Here is a 15,782-nt window from a genome sequence, read left to right on the forward strand (position 1 = left end):
TAGGCAGTAAGGGCTCAGGTATGAATTACACAGTATTCAGTGTGCCGCTATATGGCGCATCTGTGCAAAACCACATTATGTTGGTATTTTCCCATACACCCAATGAGACACAGCCAAACTTACTGTCAAATTCTATGTCTGTAGGGCAAAATCACCCTTTGAGCCCCTTCATTAAGTGTCAGATAAGATACGAACACTATAAATACACTATAAAACAGTGATTCTAGTAGCCCTGACCTCGGCCCGCAGGGTTAGTTATTTACAGGCCCTATCTATCATCCTTTTATGCAGGTATTAGATGAGAGAGTGGGTTTGAGGCCAGGTCCAGCATATCTCCCCAAAGTGGCCTTAAAGTTTGATAGGAGTCAGGGGGTAGTTCTTTCCTCCTTCTGAAGAAAACCAAAAACTGCAGAAGAACACAGACTTTACACACTAGACGTCGGGAGCGCCTTGAAGCAGTACTTAGACAACTAAATAAAGGAAGGATGAGGGCTTATTTGTGTCATTCCAGGGAATCAGCAAAGAGTGTGGTGTTACACGGGGGAACGTAGCTAGATGGATAAAGGTACCGTCACACTAGACGATATCGCTTGCGATCCGTGACGTTGCAGCGTCCTCGCTAGCGATATCGTCCAGTGTGACAGGCAGCAGCGATCAGGCCCCTGCTGTGCTGTCGCTGGTCGGGGAAGAAAGTCCAGAACTTTATTTCGTCGCTGGACTCCCCGCAGACATCGCTGAATCGGCGTGTGTGACACCGATTCAGCGATGTCTTCACTGGTAACCAGGGTAAACATCGGGTAACTAAGCGCAGGGCCGCGCTTAGTAACCCGATGTTTACCCTGGTTACCATCCTAAAAGTAAAAAAAAACAACCACTACATACTTACCTACCGCTGTCTGTCCTCCAGCGCTGTGCTCTGCTCTGGCTGTGAGCGTCGGTCAGCCGGAAAGCAGAGCGGTGACGTCACCGCTCTGCTTTCCGGCCGCTGTGCTCACAGCCAGTACAGGAGGAGAGCAGAGCACAGCGCTGGAGGACAGACAGCGGTAGGTAAGTACGTAGTGGTTGTTTTTTTTTACTTTTAGGATGGTAACCAGGGTAAACATCGGGTTACTAAGCGCGTCCCTGCGCTTAGTTACCCGATGTTTACCCTGGTTACCGGCATCGTTGGTCGCTGGAGAGCGGTCTGTGTGACAGCTCTCCAGTGACCAAACAGCGACGCTGCAGCGATCTGGATCGTTGTCGGTATCGCTGCAGCGTCGCTTAGTGTGACGGTACCTTAAGGGACTCCATTAGCTTAGCTTACACCTCTAGTAATAGGCCAGTTCTTGGAAACCTGAAAGCCTATTCCACCAGGGCCATGGCGACCTCCTGGGCTGAAATAGCGGTGTCGATTGACAAGATATGTAAGGCAGCCACATGGTCTTCCCCTTCCACCTTCTATAGACAGTATTGCCTCAAACTGTCCTCCCCAGACCTGTCCTTTGCAAGGAAGATATTGCAAGTGGTGATCCCTCCCTAGGGTGCTTTTGATCTATTTAAATCTCTCAGGTGGTGCTGTTATGGGAGAAGGTAAAAAAATGTTAGTTACTTACCGGTAACAGGATTTTACAGAGCACATGACAGCACCCTTATATTCCTTCCCACTCTGTCACTTATGGTGTGCACTTTTAGGCTGTGTGCACACGTTGCTGATTTTTTGAGTTTTTTTCACAATAAAAACGCTATAAAACCGCAAAAAAAAAGCATACAATATGCATCCCATCATTTTGAATGAATTCTGCATGTTTTGTGCACATGATGCGTTTTTTTCCGCGAAAAAAACGCATCGCGGTAAAAAAACGCAGCATGTTTATTAATTTTGTGGGTTTTTTTTGTGGATTTCCCACTATAAAATGCATTGGAAATGTCTGGAAAAAAACGCACCAAAAACGCATCAAAAACGCGCAAAAAACGCTTGCAGATTTCTTGCAGAAAATTTCAGGTTTTCCTCAGGAATTTTCTGCAAGAAATCCTGAACGTGTGCACATAGCCTTAAGGGTATTAAGAAAAATGTATTTGCTGACTGTTATGTTACTGTCTGGAGGGCCTCTCGTGCTCTGAAACCAAACTGATGCAGAGGAGAGATACCGCCTTTTTATTCAGTAGGTTTCCTGTCCTGGTGGGCGGATACCCTCTCTCAGGTGGTGCTGTCATGGGCTCTGTAAAATCCCCTTTATTGGGAGTAAACTGAGAACACACAGGTTAAAGGGGTCTACCAATGCAACGATATTGATGGCTAGTGTTGAGCATTCCGATACTGAAATATCGGGTTTCGACCTTCTGTTCTCTGAATCTCTTGGCTTGGAAACAGGGGGACAGCCAAGCAGCATTAGAGAATCAGAAGAAGAGGCTGTATGCAGTGATGCCCAACAGCTTTGTCTCTCTGAATCAGAAGAGGCGGGTGGGACAGTGCCTCCGGTTACAACTTCTCAGTACGCATCAGATGAGGAGACCCAGGTGCCAGTTTCTGGTGCGTACTGTGCTGCCGAGACTACTCAGGAGAAGCAGTTGTTTGAAGAGGGTAGTGTAGATGATGAGGTCCTTGACCCATCATGGCGTGAGGTACAGGAAGGTGTTGGGAGCAGCTCAGAGGAAGAGATTCCCTGAACGGCCAAAAAAAGAGGGAGAGGTAGGGGGCAGACTCGGCTGCCTGTAGCCTCCACTTCAGCACCCATTAGGAGCATGCATCTTCCAAAACGGGCGCTCCCAAGACTTGCAGTGCCTGGTCCTTTATTGACACAGTTGCAGATAACATTTGCTCTGTCAAATGCAAGCTGTGTAATCAGAAAGTGAAAAGAGGGAAAAGTGTCAGCAACCTCAATACCACAAATATGTGGAAACATGTGCGGACCAAGCACGTAGTGGAGTTACAAAGACACACTGAAGACCTAGGCCAACCTACTGCGCCACCTACCACCTCTTCAGCTCGTGTTGTAGCCTCTTCCTCCAGATCACCCACAGCTGGTTCGGCTTCCTCACAGGATCGCCATGGAGAACCTCTGGCACTGTTGTACAGAGACACAGTGTCATTCCACCCGCAGCACTATGTTCCCTGTCATCCTCACACTCCCAGGCCAGTCTACAGCCATCGGTAGCACAGGCATGGGAGAAAAGGCGCCCATACTCGGCAAACCACCCCTGAGCACAGGCTCTGAATGCTGGCATTGCAAAACTACTGTCCCTTGAAATGCTATCATTCAGGCTGGTGGAGACTGACACCTTCCGTAACTTCATGGCATTGGCAGTCCCACAATACAGCGTGCCCAGCCGCTTTTATTTCAGCAGGCAAGCCGTCCCTGCCCTGTAAAAGCATGTGGAGGGAAAAATTAAACATGCGCTACTAAACGCCGTCAGCAAGGTCCACCTGACCACCAATGCGTGGACCAGTAAGCATGGACAGGGACGATACCTTTCCCTCACTGCCCATTGGGTAAATGTTGTGGAGCCGGGTACAGATCTTGAGAGTGGCGCTGTATGTGTTCTGCCAACTCCAAGGATTGCAGGAATCCAGTCTATACATATTGACTCCTCATACTCCAGTTCCTCTGAATCAGCGCTGCAGGAGCCGTCACGTTCTACCTCCACATGGACCCGTGAACGCTTACCTGTTACGACTGATATGAGCACAGCAGTGGCCAAACGTCAACAGGCCGTATTGAAATTAATTTCTTTGAGGAATCGAAGCCACACAGCGCAGGAGCTCTGGAATGCCATCAAGCAGCAGAGCGACGTGTGGTTTGTGCCAGCGCATCTCCAGCCAGGCATGGTAGTGTGACAATGGCCGAAATCTGGTGGCAGCTCTGGGCCTAGGCAACCTCACTCACATTCCATGTCTGGCACATGTGCTCAACTTTGGTCGTGCAGAGTTTTTTTGAGGGGCTATCCGGATCTTGATGCACTGCTGCACAAGGTCCGCATAGAGTGCGCTCACTTGTGGCTTTCCAGCATGGCAAGATCGCGCATTGCAGCTCTGCAACGCCGATTCCGCCTTCCGGAACATCGCATCATGTGACCTACCCACCGGCTGGAATTCAACGTTACATATGTTGGAGAGGTTGTGTGAGCAGCAGGCAGCAGTAAGAAGTACCAGCTGCATCAGGCGCAAACAAGTCGCACTGCACACCGTTCACACTTCACCACCGAGTGGGCCTCTATGAAGGACATCTGCCACGTTTTGCATGCCTTCGATGATTCCATGCGGATGGCGAGTGCAGATGATGCACTAGTCAGCATGACTATCCCCCTTATCTGCCTGCCTGAAAAAACACTGCAAGCACTAAGGGAGGAAGTTTTGGAAGAGGTGGAGGATGAGGAGTCACAAATGCCATCTGCTTCTGGACAGTCTGCGCAGCGTGGTTCCTCACAAAGGCCTAGGCAGGGGACACTTTGTGAGGAGGATGTGGAGGAATCAATGGAGGAGGAAGACATCTGTCCAGAGGAGGGAGGTACACATTGCTCTAGTAGTCAGTATGTAGAGAGCGAGGGTGGGGTGATGCAGAGCAGGCAGAGATCACGCCTCAAGCAGGGGACAGCATTTCTTAGGCAGTCTGCAGCACATGGTTAATTTCATACTGCAGTGCCTGAGAAACGACCGCCTCATCGCTCACATTCTCAACACGGCTGATTATTGGGTGTCCACCCTCCTAGATCCTCGCTACCAGGACAACTTACAAAGCCTCATAACATCGTTGAACCGGGAGCGTAAAATGTGGGAGTACCAAGACACACTAATGCATTCCATCATGTTTTCCATTCCACCCGAGAGCAGTGCTGCTAGTGCTTTACAAAGCAGCTCAGTGCGTCGAGTCAGTGGAGGAAGCAATGCACAAAGAGGGAGCAGAAGCAGCGCCTCAGCACAAGGCAAGACCAGTATGGCCCAAATGTGGCAAAGTTTTGTGCCCGCCACAAATGTCTACACCATCAGATGGCTCCAGTCAGCAGGAGGCAACATTTCCGTCAGATGGTGACAGACGATATGTCTTGCCCTCTGTGTACTCCCAGACGGCTCTTCCCTCTTCAAGTTTTGGGTCTCTAAGCTGGATAGATGGCCAGAGCCTAGCCAGTATGCATTGGAGGAGCTGGCTTGCTCTGCTGCTAGTGTATTATCGGAATGCGTCTTTAGTGCCGCAGGTGGTGTACTAACAGACCGTCGCATGTGACTATCCTCCGATAACATTGACCGGCTTACTTTTCTGAAAATGAACAAGGCCTGGACCTCGCAGGAATTTGCCACTCCTCTTCCAGATTAAATAATTGGTTGGCAACAGTATCCAGGTCTCCTGTTATGTTCATGTTTCTACCACCTGAATTGTAATCCCTGGGCTCCAACACCGCCAGTTGCTGCTCAGAAGTGCCTTCTGCACAGTCAACACTTGCTGCCGTGTTATTGGGGTTCAGTAACGTCAGCTGATTCCCTGCTATGTGTCCGGCAATTTCTCCTGCTCTGTCCACATTCACACTACTACTGATTTTAAACTTGCTCCAATTAGGCCTCTGCCTCCACTCTGTTTCTAGTATTTACCCTGGGCTCCAGCATCGCCAGCTGTTTCCCGGCAGTGTCTTTGGCACGAGTACTCCTTCCTGCCCAGCCTGGCTCCAGCATGCCAGCTGTTTCCGGGTAGTGTCAACGTCACTTTTGCCTCCAATATGTTGTCCTGTTGTGTTGTGGTCGGGTTAGCCGACTCTATGGTGCCTGCAGTTTAGGTGCTTCCTATGTGGGCTGCGGGATCTGGCAATGAAGGCTGGTTCCGTAGTGCCAATAGGACAAGCACCCCCTGTAGGACTGTGGGTTTCGGTAACTCCGGCCGGCTCGCAGCCTTGCAACTTTTTTTTCATTAACACCTATAATCTCGCAACCAATCTAAATTATGCCAAGCGAAAACTATCATGAACACCAAAAATAAACACTAGGCCAAAAGGTATAAAGGTATACCAACTTTATTACAAACATGTCTAAAAACATATATCATATACAACAAAACCTGGCACTCAGCTTTTATGTCTGAAGAAATATTTATTTTATCAGCAACGAAACGTTTCGGTCCTAAACACTCTGGACCGTCATCAGTCACTGAAAGCGTAAATAATGTACAGAATAACGTAAAACATAAGAGTACAAAAAAATAAATAAAGTATATACAGTAGAGGACATCAAATTAATGGCAATATGGTAAATGACGTTTCAACAACAGTATGGAACCGCCCTCTAGTGAAACAATACTACTCAGATTGAACAGTGGTTAATAAGGTGAAAGAAATGGTAACGTACCGTGCTATTTGGTATAACTATGAGTGACGTGCTCCTATGGGCAGGCGATAAGAGGTATCTATAATAGATGGTAAGGCGGTGTACAAGACAGAGTGGTAGTGTACATGAAGTGGCACATACCAGTAAAGCTATGAGGAAATAATCCGTATGGCTGCAAGGGCAGCATCCTATTAAAATGCATAGAGAAGGGGATAAGAGAGTGTATCCATTGCTAATCCCCTACGGAATCAACTGCCATGCATATGTATATCTTACCGTGCAGGGATAACTAAGCTGACGCGGAGTCCACCGCTAGTCCAAGAGCTGAATAAGGAGGGCGCCATAGCGGTAGTCCGGTCTCGGCGTGTTATACGCCGCCGGCCGGAAGTGGGTGTGTCCGGCGCGTACTATTCAGAGACCCAGTACGTCACCACCAATATGGTGGTGCGTTCCAGGGAACCTCTAGTGCGTGCCACGCTACAGGGCGGAAGTGGGCGTGTCCGGCGCAGACCGTCCCGAGACCTGGTATGTCACCACCAATATGGTGGTGCGCTCCAGGAAGCCTCCAATGCGTGTCACGCTGTAAGGCGTGACATAGTAACGGAGATATGTCTGCGATGAAGCTGCCTCACCACAAATGTACCTACCAGGGGGGTTACATGTGCATGTAATATGAGAAAATAGTCCATGGCATTCTAGTATGTGCCCTGTGAGAAATGACTACATGTACCAATTATAAAAGTGACAGAATACCCCTGATAAAAATAGCAGGGGCAGAACATCAGTACGTAAACTAAACAATGCCGTATCGTTTATGAGGGGACATGTAATGAAATGTTATAAATGGATCGCATATGGCAAAGAGAACATGTCAATCACAAATAAAATGGTACTCAGAGCGTGGAGGAAACGTGCCTGGAGGAGAAATAACATTACATTCTCTAATACTGAAATGGTGCTGGTGAGTAGAGGGTGAGTCATCATGCTATAGTGAGTGCCACATAGGAGGGTTCCCAGTCCTAGGTTCAATACAGACGATTCTAGAATAAGCAGACAAAGAGAAAAATTAGCAACATTGAAGTAAATTCACATAGTAATGACTGATAACATTGTTTTAGATAAATGCCAGCAGATCATAATCCCTATTTAACCCTTTAGGTGAGAGGGTATCCAACGTGTGAATCCAGAATGCTTCTCGCTTTTTGAGAAGCGCAATACGGTCACCCCCCCGTCTTTGTGGTGGAACAGAGTCAATTACTTGATATTTCAATTGTGAAATGGTATGGCCGTGAGTTGAAAAGTGATAGGGAACTGGTAGAAGGAGATTGTTACAACGGATCGTGGATTTATGCTTCGATATCCTGTCTCGCACTGATTGGGTCGTCTCTCCCACGTACAGAAGGCCACATGGGCATTTAATAAGATAGATCACGAAAGACGATAGGCATGTATAATAGTTTCGAATTTCGAAGCTTTTACCTGTGTGGGGGTGTTGAAAAGTCTGGCCTTTTTGCACATTCCCACACTGTGCACAGTGTAGACACGGGAACGTCCCCATTCTAGGATGTGATAGGAATCTGGATTGCATTGTCCGTGTAACCCCAAAGTCTGCTTTAACCAGTGTGTCCCTAAGATTATTTGGTCTTTTGTAACACGGCAAAAAGAGTTTGAATTCGGGTACTGTAGGGTATGCCGTTGAAAGTAATGGCCAATGTCTTCTAATATGTTTGTGGAGAAGAGTTAACCGGGTGGTAGACATGTACGAAGGGGACCCTTTTACCCTGATTGTTATCCCGTACCCGAGGAGGGGTTTTTTTTTGTTCTTCTAGGATGCGGGTCGGGTACCCCCGTAGTTGGAATTTATTAGTCATGTCCTGTAGACGTTGCTCACAGGTGCCTTGATCTGAGACAATGCGGCGTACACGTTGAAATTGTGATTTTGGAATGCAGCGTTTAACTGCTGGAGGATGGAAGCTATCATAGTGCAGAATACTATTCCGGTCAGTCGGTTTTATATGTAAGTCAGTAGTTAAGTGACCCTCATGGTCCTTCAGCACCGTAGTATCCAAAAAACCATGCCTCATTCAAAAACGTGAAGAATGTTTCCAGGGATTCCAACGTGCCCCCCCATAGGCAGAAAATGTCATATATATACCGTGTCCAGTAAAGGACATGTGAAATGAACAGATGATGTCTATAGATGACAGACTCCTCAAAATGTGCCATGTAGGCGTTAGCGTAAGGGGGCGCAACGTTGGAACCCATGGTGGTCCCACGTACCTGTAGGAAAAATTGGTCCTGAAAGAGGAAGTGGTTGTTAAACAGAATCAATGTCAAAAGGTCCACACAAAGATTTATCTGCTCCGAGTCTAAACCAGCAGATATCAGTAAATGGTGAACCGAATTGATACCCTCTACGTGGGGGATTGAAGTATACAAATCTTTCACGTCCATCGTGACCAGAATCATTTGTGATGGTACTGTGCCTATGGTATGAATCTTATTCAAAAACGCTCCAGTATCCAAGAGGAATGATGGGGTGTTCTGAATGAGGGGCGTGAGAACTTTTTCTAGAAAAATTGAGAGAGGGGACAATATGGATTCTGTCGATGCCACTATCGGTCTGCCAGGAGGGTTCTGCATACTTTTGTGGACTTTAGGCAAAATATAGAAAACCGGTATGACCGGATTCCTTTTAGTCAGGAAATCCACGGTTTTGAGATCAAGGATCCCTAGTGTGGAATATTTCTGCAATATCGTCCCTATCTTAGACTGAATGTCACTAGTGGGATTTCTACTGAGTCTGGTATATATTGATTCATCCTGCAGCTGTCGCATAACCTCTGATAGGTACATGGATCTATCCATTACCACCAGAGCGCCCCCTTTGTCTGCTGGCTTAATTGTAAGATTGTCATCCTCTCTGAGGGACCTAAGGGCTTGTCTTTCGACAGGGGGTAGATTGGAAGGGAAGAAAAGTCTCCCTTTCTCTATGTCATCCCACAAAGGAATTATGTATAAGGCCAATGAAAGTCTCTACGGCATGTGAGCCTTGTGGTGGACGGAAATGGCTTTTACTCCTTAGCCCTAGTTGAGTAACAGATAGTGGGTTGTTAGTAGCCCCTATGTCAGGAGGAGGAGGTGGTGCAGTGGAAAAGTATGCTTTTAGTCTTAGGAGGCGAAAGAAACGCTGTAAATCCATCTCTAACTGGAAAGTCTGGCATCTATATGAGGGGCAGAAGGAGAGGCCCTTTTGTAACACATTGAGTTCTGCAATGCCCAGGGACCTGGAAGAAATATTGATTACCAGTGATTCCCTACCATGGAACGTGTCACCCGCATCTTGTCCGTACGGACAAACGGTACGTTACCATTTCTTTCACCTTATTAACCACTGTTCAATCTGAGTAGTATTGTGCCACTAGAGGGCGGTTCCATACTGTTGTTGAAACGTCATTTACCATATTGCCATTAATTTGATGTCCTCTACTGTATATACTTTATTTATTTTTTTGTACTCTTATGTTTTACGTTATTCTGTACATTATTTACGCTTTCAGTGACTGATGAAGGTCCAGAGTGTTTAGGACCGAAACGTTTCGTTGCTGATAAAATAAATATTTCTTCAGACATAAAAGCTGAGTGCCAGGTTTTGTTGTATATGGTCATGGTGTTGGAACCTACCTGAGCACCACTTGTTTTGAGGCTGTGCACCAGTTTTTGTACAATTAAAAACATATATCAAACATATAAAAAATAGAGGAGCAGAAAAGTGCAGGAACAACCAGCAGGTATGGCTGAGAGATGGCAAAAAATATATGTATACAAGATAACCTTCCAAAAAACCACATAATATGGATATGTACCTATGGGTAAGTATTGTAAGTGTAGCCGACAATACACACAACGCAGCGGCCGTTTAATGATAGCGCACCATAAATGTAAATAATGTAAAGATATATTCTACTGAGGTTTAATACTGATCATAAATATTCAGAGTCACAAGGTATAAATATATTGTAATCTAAGGTGCAAAATCATCATCAGCAGTGTCGCGGAATGCCGCCCCACATTCATAACATTCACAGTATATACACAGGAAGGACCATAATTACCAGGTATAAACCACCAGCCAGGGACCCACGACACCCGACGCGCATTTCGCTGAGGAAAGCTTTGTATACATCTTGTATAGATATATTTTTTGCCATCTCTCAGCCATAACTGCTGGTTGTTTCTGCACTTTTCTGCTCCTCTGTTTTTTATATGTTTGATATATGTTTTTAGAAATGTTTGTAATAAAGTTGTTATACCTTTTGGCCTAGTGTTTATTTTGGTGTTCACAACTTTTTTTTCATGTGTACCTTCTGCTGCCTATCTGAGTTCCAGTACCATTAGCTGGTTCTTTAGAAGTCAATCTTGAATATGTCCCCCTGGGTTCCAGTAACATTAGCTGGTTCCAGGCAGTGACTTTGGATTAGGTGCCTCCTTCTCGGTTCCGAGTTCCACCAACGTCTGCTGGTCCTTGGTAGTGCTTTCTGGCACAGGTACCTCCTGCTTAGTAACCGGGTTCCAGTACCATCAGCTGGTCCTTGGCAGTTCCATTAACTCTTGTACCTTATGCTACCCATCTGGGTTCCAGTACAGTCAGCTGGTTCTCAGCAGTTCCTCAGCCTTCTTGTACCTTCTGCTACATTTCCAAGTTAAAGCTTTTTGAAATGATTTTTGGTAATCACTCTGGATCTCCCTGACGATGACCCTAAAGATGACGACCCTGAAGACCACCCCGACGAAGACGACGACCCCGAAGACGACGACACTGAAGACGACGACCCTGAAGACCACCCCAAAGAAGACCGAGAAGATGACCCTGAAGAAGATGACCAAGAGGACAAAGAACAAGAAGACAACCACCAAGATACAGAAGAACAAAAGACAGAAGACCAAGAAGCAGATGAACAAGGAGCTGCAGAACAAAAAGCAGAAGAACATTAAGCATAAGACTAAAAAACAGAGCAAAAGATATTATCTAAATTATAAGCAGAAGAAGACTAAGCAGTGTATGGGGGTGAGTCCGTTCCTCCTCGTGGTGCCCCTGGAAAATACCTGCTGCTGCAGGCCAAACTGAAAGCGGACAAATCCTGTTGTAAATCTTTTGTGACAGGCAGAACGGAAGGTGTAATATTCAAACTTTTATAGATAACAACTACAGGAAGGCCTGTCACAAATAAGAATATGATGAAGACGAAGAATATGAAGAAGATGAAGTAGAATATGAAGAAGAATAATAGTTGAATAAGAATAATATGAAGAATGTAAAAAAAAAGAATAATAGGAAGAAGGTGAAGATGATGATGATGAATAAGGTGAAGAAGTTGATGAAAAAGATGCTGCTGCTGAGAATGATGGAGAAAGTGTGGGATAAGTAAAAAAGAAGGTGAGAAGCATGGAAGTAGTGAAACATAAATATCTGACAAAATATAAAAAAGGTTAACACAGTCAATATCTTTGTAACTCCGAACGTCTTAAAAAAAAAAAAATAATAATTCCTGCTAATCCATTTGATTGGGCTAAACCTCTATGCCTTTAATGTCTCCTCCACATCCCCCAATACATTCCGCATTATTCTTAGTTGTTTTCCTTTATGTAGAATTAACCTACAAGGAAAGAAAGGGTTTATTTTCATTCCTATATTTGTGTCCCATTGACTTGCATTGGTTTCTGGTATCGGAATTGGTGATATCCGATATTTTTTGGGTGTCGGTCCGATCCAATCCGATATTTCCAGATATCGGAAGGTATCGCTCAACACTATTGAGGACCTTTCCTTAGAATTGGTCTCAAGTTCATCAATATTACTGTAGTGTGAAACCTCTTTAAGGTTATTTGTCAAATACTTCGAAAGGATATTTTCAACCATTGAAAACTCATTACAGTTTTCTAATGGAGGCTACATTCAAGTGAATTAGACTAAGCTGTAATATGACACACATCTGTCACTAAGAGTAAAGTCTGTGACATACGAACTAGTGCAAAACAGCTAAAGAGCTGGGTAGTGTAGAATCACCAATCTAATATTAACGGCATTTAGTAATTTTCCCCTATACCATCAATTATCCACAATTTTCCAGATCCGTTTTACAAAACGTAGACATTTTGGGTGACAGTCACTTGTGCTGTATTTTTAGGATTTTAGATAGAACAAAGGAAGAAAATTATACAATTTTGACAACATAATACCACATTTTATCATACATATACTATTGTTTCATATCATTAATACCTGCAGGTGAGACACTGAGCATTCCAGACACCGTTATGGGCCTTACTCTACTAGCTGCCGGAACAAGTATACCAGACACTGTCGCAAGTGTGCTTGTGGCAAGAGAAGGCAAGTATGAGTGTCCTACTCTTTGCATCTACTTAAAGTAGCCATACATGGTAAGATAATTAAATGAATCATTACGCGACAAAACTGCATGCTTTTAGACGTATGATTGCTGTCTTAATTATATGTTGGTGTTTAAAGTGTATTTCTACTTCTGATATACCTCCCAATCTGACATTGTGCATGGTGAGATGCCCCTGCATGCTGGAAGGGACATTTACCAAAGCAACCATATGGTGGTTAGAGAGTAATGTGCACATCTCCTGTTAATTGAAAAATGAACTTGCAGCTGTACTGTTCTCCACTCTTAAAGTCAGATGCTAAGTGGAGGTATGCTTCCTCAGGGTTTAAGCAAGTTTCTCATTTGGGTCTGAACCAGGGTTCAGACACAGACAGCAAAAAGGCCCCTGTGCAAATATTACACTGCTTAAAAAAATAAAGGGAACACTTAAACAACAGAATATAACTCCAGCTAAATCAAACTTCTGTGAAATCAAAATGTCCACTTAGGAAGCAACACCATTTGACAAACAATTTCACATGCTGTTGTGCAAATGGAATACACAACAGATGGAAATTATTGGCAATTATCAAGACACCCTCAATAAAGGAGTGGTTCTGTAGGTGGGGACCACAGACCACATCTCAGGAACAATGCTTTCTGGCTGATGTTTTGTTCACTTTTGAATGTTGGTTGTACTTTCACACTCGTGGTAGCATGAGACGGACTCTACAACCCACACAAGTGGCTCAGGTAGTGCAGCTTATCCAGGATGGCACATCATTGCGAGCTGTGGCAAGAAGGTTTGCTGTGTCTGTCAGCATAGTGTCCAGAGGACACCAGGAGACAGGCCAAGACACCAGGAGACGTGGAGGGGGGCCGTAGGAGGGCAACAACCCAGCAGCAGGACCGCTACCTCAGCCTTTGTGCAAGGAGGAACAGGAGGAGCACTGCCAGAGCCCTGCAAAATGACCTCCAGCAGGCCATAAATGTGTGTGCGTCTGCACAAACGGTTAGAAACCGACTCCATGAGGATGGTCTGAGTGCCCGACATCCACAGATGGGGGTTGTGCTCACAGCCCAACACCGTGCAGGACGCTTGGCATTTGCCACAGAACACCAGGATTGGCAAATTCGCCACTGGCGTCCTGTGCTCTTCACAGATGAAAGCAGGTTCACACTGAGCACATGTGACAGATGTGAGAGTTTGGAGACACCATGGAGAGCGACCTGCTGCTTGCAACATCCTTCAGCATGACAGTTTTGGCAGTGGATCAGTAATGGTGTGGGGTGGCATTTCTTTGGAGGGCCACACAGCACTCCATGTACTCGCCAGAGGTAGCCTGACTGCCATTAGGTACCGAGATGAGATCCTCAGACCCCTTGTGAGACCATATACTAGTGCAGTTGCCCCTGGGTTCCTCCTAATGCTGGATAATGCCAGACCTCATGTGGCTGGAGTGTGTCAGCAGTTCCTTCAAGATGAAGGCATTGAAGCTATGGACTGGCCCGCCCATTCCCCAGACCTGTATCCGATTGAACACTTCTGGGACATCATGTCTCGCACCATCCACCAACGTAACGTTGCACCACAGACTGTCCATGAGTTGGCAGATGCTTTAGTCCAGGTCTGGGAGATCACTCAGGAGACCATCCGCCGCTTCATCAGGAGCATGCCCAGGCATCGTAGGGAGGTCATACAGGCACATGGAGGCAACACACACACAAAACGAACATCATTTCCTTGTCTTGAGGTATTTCCACTGAAGTTGGATCAGCTTGTAATTTGATTTTCCTCTTTGATTTTGAGTATCCATTCCAAATCCAGACCTCCATGGGATATTCATGTTGATTTACATTGATCATTTTTTTGTTTTATTGTTCTCAACACATTCCACTATGTAATGATTAAAGATTTGCAACTGAAATATTTCATTCAGTGATATCTATGATGTGGTATTTTAGTGTTCCCTTTATTTTTTTGAGCACCGTAGTATGTGGGCCCTTTTGAAGTCATCTTATACTGTATGTATCTGACAGATACTGCTTGCTGCTCATGAGGTGTAAGTGGGCCCCCGTACCTCTCGAACCCCTGTGCAGCCGCATAGGTTGTGCCAATGATATGTCTGCCCCTGGTTTGAAGGAAACTTTTCATTGCTTCATAACTATCGGTCATATGATCCTGGAGCAGTGTTCACATCTGTTTCTGTAAAAACGCAACAAATCCCGCATAAAACTGAATTTCAAATGTAACTGTTTCAGGTTACTTTGCTGAATAAGCCCATGTGGGAGTAAAAACAGTCAGGGAATTTAAGTCCGATGTTTTTTATGTTTTTGGTGTAAGATGTGTTCAATATGTTAGGAAGAAAACGTCTCTTAGTAAATAAGGGGCATCTCTTGCTTTGTATGTGCCAGAAAATTTAATTTACGGTATTTTCTGGCTAAAATTATAGTAAATAGCGCCACAAAAGCACCTCATAAAATTATCATAATGCATAACAATGTCAAAACTACATTGCTCTGCACATGATGTGTCTCGCGTTACTTCTTTTAACTGCTTCAGGGTTCAGAGACCCTGGAGTGGTTAAAAGAAGTGACGTGCTCATTCTCCAGACGGTTTTCACTCGAAAGCCACCTGCTTTCTATAGGTTAAAAGGGTTGTCCGGTCCCAGCCGATAAGTCTGCAGTCACTCTGTGTGACTGCAAACTTATGAATCGCCCCAACAAATGCACTGTGTGCTGCGGTAATTCACCGGTTTCTGAGCCAGGATCGGGTGGGGGGTAAGTATGCATTATGCATACCCCCAGCCAGTTGATGCGGCCTCTCTCTCCATATACTTGTATGGAGCAAGGCTGCACCCTCTAGTTGGCCACGTCCATTGATCGGCAGCATCACTAGATGGGGCGCGGCCTCGCTCCATACAAGTGTATGGAGCGAGGCCACTCCCGAAGCCGAGAGTATGTATAAGGCCGGCGTCACACTAGCGAGTTTTACGGACGTATGAGCGCATAAAATACGTCCGTAAAACACGCATTACACACGGCACAATTATTCTCTATGCCCCAGCTCCTATCTGCCGTATTTTACTGATCCGTATTGTACAGCT

The 15,782-nt window shown here is 45.5% G+C and overlaps 1 protein-coding gene across 5 annotated transcripts in view; it reads left to right on the forward strand.

The window, feature by feature from the left end:
- Positions 1-15,782, forward strand: part of SLC24A5 (solute carrier family 24 member 5) — a 164,227-nt gene that overhangs the window by 126,823 nt on the left and 21,622 nt on the right. For 3 of the 5 annotated variants that reach the window (XM_069766017.1, XM_069766020.1, XM_069766018.1), the window contains one exon: positions 12,576-12,677. The exons of 1 other annotated variant lie outside the window; for it this stretch is intronic. In XM_069766017.1, the coding sequence (XP_069622118.1) occupies positions 12,576-12,677 (102 nt within the window). Of the gene's footprint in view, positions 1-12,575; positions 12,728-15,782 lie in introns of all 5 variants that reach the window. One more of the 5 variants, XM_069766021.1, reaches the window with a different exon arrangement.

The sequence above is a fragment of the Ranitomeya imitator genome, chromosome 4 (genome assembly GCF_032444005.1).
Source record: "Ranitomeya imitator isolate aRanImi1 chromosome 4, aRanImi1.pri, whole genome shotgun sequence".
Classification (NCBI taxonomy): Eukaryota; Metazoa; Chordata; class Amphibia; order Anura; family Dendrobatidae; genus Ranitomeya; species Ranitomeya imitator.